Below are 5,323 nucleotides of genomic sequence, written 5' to 3'. Positions count from 1 at the left end.
TGCCCTTGCTTGTTGCTTTCCTTGCACATTAAGCTTACGTATCATGTCAAAGTTAACAAAAATTCTTGTCAAAGCCGAGTGCATCTCACTCACTCACCCTCTCTAGATTCTCTTTACAACATTTTGTTTACGCTGATATTCACAGAGATAGCCGACTCACAATAGAGATTATTTATGGCATTAATAATAACACACAGACAGCAGTTTCTATATGCTGAGCCATCAACCCTGGCTTCAGAAAAAATAGATGTGAACTTTGCCCTATATGTAGATCGAACATGTGGCATTTGAACCAATTGGTGTCATATTCATCAATCTCTTGGAGATGAATGCTGTTATATTATATTAAAAACGTTACCCGTGCCTTTCACCTGAAGAGAACCTTTAACTCTATCGTTTTCTTATATTATATTTCTTATATAGGTACAATGACCTTAAATTTTGCATATCGGGGGTTGAAAATCCCAGATTTTATAACTACAAATACAATGTACAAGCGAAAACAACATTTCCACAATGGTAAGAAATATGTCCATTGTACGATACCGACTATATCATAAACACGTGTTTATAGATCGCTCTCAAAGTAATGATAATATCAGGTGTTCGTGAAAAGACCCACTGTTGGCAAACGTTACAAACACATGCAAGGGCTAACCAATTGTTAGCCTCACAGTACACGGGGCCAGTGGGTCAAGTCCAAATAGGGAATTGTTTCGGATTTTATTTTTGTCACCGATGTGTGAAGTTTGATTAAACAGCTACTGAGCAAGAGTCGTTTGACGCTCGCCGTAGAAAGAGCATGCTCAACTGTCCAATCAACAGTAGTTAAATATATGACTCAAGACCGAAGCTGCTGGAATATTGCTCGGCATGAACGGAAAGTGAACTATAGGAATGTTGAAGTCGTCCATCTTTTCATTCAGTCCTGTGAAGAGTGTATATGTCATTATCATGCTGACTTCTTGCCTACATATAATATCCCCTGATTTCACATAGAGATTAAATGTTTAAAATGTGAAATGCTCCTTCATTGTAAGTGAATAAAATATAATGAAACTACATACTTCAAAATATCAGTATACATTTATATGACACAATTACGCTAAAGCTATGTTTCGAATCTATCATTCCTTCGGACACAATTATCAATTGTAATTTGTGAATTTAAGGAGTTTTCAGGGGAAAACTATCAATCAATACGTTCAACTCAACTTCAAAGTTAACTCGACAAGAAGAAAAATGAAACTTTCGTTGAATATCCTCTTAACTTCATTTTAGAAAATGTATATACCAAATAACATTAATGTTGCATATTGGTTTGATATATTACTCCTTATGTCACAGTACATCCTATATCAACAATAATATTTGTAGAGAACAATCATATTTCACCTCCTTTGTATTGTTTAATCTTTTCTCAAATATTTGCTCGCATTGGATATAAATGAATGCATCGATACACGTCCATCACGTAATGAAGCCGTCTTGAGAATTAAAATGAAGTATAATGCATATGGGTACATGCATAATTCGATATTGTTCAAAATGAACATGAAACTGAGATGTTTAACTGTATTTGTACACTATCTCACATCGTAAAATGACCATCATTGCGTGACAGTGACAGATATGGCATAACAGACAAATATGTTCACACCCTTACAGGCAAACAATGACCATTGGTCTTCAAATACTTAACATCTCATAATGTATGTAGCATACGCTATAAGTAAGCCAGTAACATCTCCGACATTCATACCAAACAGTGACAGCAGAGATCAAGGAGAGACACAGTTCAGCGCCTGCACAGAACAACAGAAAATCATGAACTCCGCCAAAGTCTTGTTCCTGATCGCCATCAGTGAGTACATGTACATATCGGAGTTGTTACTTTGTGTATTGCTCAGAATATATTGTGTAGAAGATGGCGTCCGTTGTCTTGCTTATTGTAGTAGAAACCCCCCTTCAGTCATCAACTGAACACAACTTTATCTTGCATTCAATATCATGGTATGTCCTTTATAAAATGGGAATCTGACAATAGGTGACATTCCGCAAACGTTGCATGTATATGTACCGGATCATGGATGATAAGGTTCTAGATCTAAGGAATTCTGTTGTTGCTTATACATTGAAAATGAGTATGTCGCAACAACATAAGCATTTCTCCTGCAGGATAATCCAAAGTGATATTTTAATTTTATTGTATTTTATCACACTTGTCACACTCCATCATTATTACTCAAATCTTTTTCAGGCATCGCATGTTCCTTTGCAAGTAACAAAAGAGGTAAGCATATTTACTCTGCTACATATTTGATCAAGTTAAAACTGAGACGGCATACGTATTTATGTTTTATGTTAGTATAATGAACTGACACGTTTGTCAAACCATTTTTGTGTCACAACTGCAAACTATTATAATTAACTGCTATGAAATTAAGCCAGTAGCTTTGACTACCGTTGACAGAATTTAATTTGGTTCCATTATACAATTAGGATTTTAATAACTTTCTGCTTTCACATGGAAATACTTATCCAATATAGCTGTCAACGGAATCCCTTTTTCCATTGCTTCTATCTCGGTGAAGAAAATCTATGGATTTGAATAAGTGTGTTATTATTGTTATCATTACTAGTCAAACATTCATAATTATGCGTACTTCTATTGAATTTATCTGGAACGGGTTTTTGTACAGCTTTGTAATGATCAAATCCCGACATATTTGGTTACGAGCAACAACCATGATGGTTGTTAACGCTACAGTCAACAATACCCCAACAACACCCCAGATATATGTATATAATGGCGGCATGTTATTAACTGAATCTGACCAGACAAGTTATTGCTTGACACGGGACACAATGAGACGCTATGAGCCAAGTCACTGAACATGAACAAGTCAGTGTTAACAGTCATGCAACAGACGAGTAACATTATTATTATTATTAGAAAGATGACTAGTCAAATACTCGTAATAATGCGTAATTATGGTGAATCTATCTGCAACTGGTTTTAGTGCAGTTTGAATGATCAAATCCAGACACAGGCCATGGTTTGGCTCCCTAATGCCGACCCTAAATCTCCTGAAAGGAATTTTACATGAACGATTAGGTCTATTTAATGTCTGTTACAGGTCGTAGATCAGCATCAACATCAACATCAACATCAACATCAACATCAACATCATCGTCTTCATCTTCGTCTTCTGAAGGTAATTCGTTGTTAACCGATTGCGCATTGCCATCATACGTTATCATTGTTAACACAGAGACGCTGGAAATGATTGGGAGCTGTCAAAGCAAAGCGGGAGGCTCTTGCCCAATGTGATATTGCCAATTGCTCATGTGTTGATGATTGTATAGCAGACACTACATTTTATAGAACATGACTGCATGTGCAAATCAAGGACATCATGTAGTTCAACTGAGTTTGAAGTAAGGGGGAGAACTCATTAAATGAGGAAATGTTGGCGGGATAGTTCTTGTCTATACACATAATGTAATGAATCTCGTTCTCTCTAATTTTCTGAGCCGCGAAAAACGCAAAATTTCGGATGCGGCCTAAAAAATGATTAATCACTCATTCTGTGTTTTATGTCATTTCTTAACTAGGTATGTTACAGATGTAATAGATATGTATCATGAGTAGTAATTTTTATAACAAATAATTGCCAGTTTACATCATGGAATAGTAATTTTATAACAAGTTTTTATACCAGTTTATATCATGTGATAGGAATTGTATAGCATGAATATGTTGTATTACAGGTTCTGGTGACCCTGGGCTACAAGGACTAATTGAAGGCTTCGGTAAGCATGAGCCTCTGGCCTCCGACGTGAATTAAATATTGTTTCATTTGTTTTCAAATTCTACCTCATATATTTTTTTATCACAGCACAGTTTAATGGCATATGAACTCAGACTGAGTGAAGATACCCATAAAATCTTTACATGTACCCTCGTTCGTTCGTATTTTATTTTATGATGCATCAGTTCAATGTTGTTACTTTTTCAGCCCAAGAATGCGTAGGAGGTAAGGTTCCCGACACCTTTCATCATTTAGAATTTTGTTTTTCCAAATCACCAGGGTAGGATACGGCGCCAAGTAACAATAAGATTAACATAAGAATTTTGACAGCTACAAAATTGTTCTCAAATTTGCCGAAAGAAAATGAATCCACTCAAAATGAGTAAACAGCTGTGAATGAAATATAAAACAATTATTTGTAAATCACACCTATTTCCAGTCTTGCTGACCCTTGTAATTAATGTGTTCACAATATAACATAGCTCAATGTTTGGCCCAATGGCCTCATCCACATCTTTCAAAACCGTGGGATCATGTGTCACTCTATATCAAGGACTGTTTCTCTCTTTTTACATAAGATGCCTGTGTCCCCTTGGACGGTGTAGCAGTCGAGGTCGATCCTCCTGTTATCGGTGAGTGTAAAGGTCCTGTTATAAAAGAAACGGAAAATACATCCTATTTTCATATGAAAATCATTGAACATTTGACTCAGATATAAACAAAATGCAACCTACTTTGCTACAAAATCAGTGAAACAATTGTTACAGTTTAATATAGAACACAGAAGAATATTATATAGAACCTTGTAACTGTGATTGCACTTTATTAGTGAACCAAACGTTTTATTTTAAATTACTTAGTTTACGAAATTGCTAACATATAGTTTTACAAATTGAGATAAAAGTAGTTGTTTTAGATAAGCCTTTTATTAATTCCAGTTAGAATGAAAACAAATAAGATTATATGAAGCAATTAAATCCTTTGACTCCTCATTCAATGTCACTTTCAATTTCTTTTGTTTTCATCTCAACGTACAATTCCATTTATATATTACTTAAAAGAAGTCTTACCAGTTGTGACATAGGTATTTGGACCACCACAATAGCCTAAAACCAAGTTCTTGAAAATGGCCTCAGTATAATGTTTTATTATTGTATTGTTTTAGATGCTGGCGAGCCTGCTCAGTAACCTTACTGAATGTTTGAAGCATGGTCCTTTTGACCATTTTGGCCCTTCTGGTGTTACCGGTGAACTATTACACTGTTCAAGAGCGTGACCACGTTTGAGTTGACCACAATGGAGTAGAGATAGCAATGTACGTTCACGTATAGACAGAATGTACATGGCGCTGGTCTGACAGATGGACAAGCGCAAAATAAATGTAAACTGTGATTGGGACAACATGAGTGTGTATCATGGTCCAAGAATAAAGTCGATGTCAAAAATTCTTTGTATGTTGTTGTCTGTTGATAAAAGATTGATTGAGTTAATAAATGGGATTTTCAGTC

General features: G+C 35.5%; 1 protein-coding gene across 1 annotated transcript; it reads left to right on the top strand.

Moving 5' to 3' along the window:
* Positions 1-1,710: 1,710 nt before the first annotated feature.
* LOC124113662 (zinc finger CCHC domain-containing protein 10-like) lies at positions 1,711-5,087 on the top strand. Its single transcript, XM_046474121.2, has 7 exons — positions 1,711-1,864; positions 2,261-2,293; positions 3,141-3,218; positions 3,775-3,816; positions 4,023-4,040; positions 4,394-4,447; positions 4,981-5,087. The coding sequence occupies exons 1-7, from the start codon at positions 1,711-1,713 to the stop codon at positions 5,001-5,003; spliced, it is 402 nt and encodes a 133-aa protein (XP_046330077.1). The 3' UTR covers positions 5,004-5,087.
* Positions 5,088-5,323: the final 236 nt, after the last annotated feature.

This window comes from Haliotis rufescens, unplaced genomic scaffold (assembly GCF_023055435.1).
Source record: "Haliotis rufescens isolate VD_foot unplaced genomic scaffold, xgHalRufe1.0.p SCAF_6, whole genome shotgun sequence".
NCBI lineage: Eukaryota > Metazoa > Mollusca > Gastropoda > Lepetellida > Haliotidae > Haliotis > Haliotis rufescens.
The sequence above is the reverse complement of the archived record's forward strand: the minus strand, read 5'-3'. Positions and strand labels throughout refer to the sequence as shown.

Excerpts from the sequence above, each read along its gene's own strand:
- LOC124113662 (XM_046474121.2), top strand. The coding sequence starts at position 1,711 with ATGTATGTAGCATACGCTATAAGTAAGCCAGTAACATCTCCGACATTC. Across the intron at positions 1,865-2,260 it reads CTTGTTCCTGATCGCCATCA|GCATCGCATGTTCCTTTGCA; the intron begins GTGAGTACATGT and ends AATCTTTTTCAG. Across the intron at positions 2,294-3,140 it reads CTTTGCAAGTAACAAAAGAG|GTCGTAGATCAGCATCAACA; the intron begins GTAAGCATATTT and ends TGTCTGTTACAG.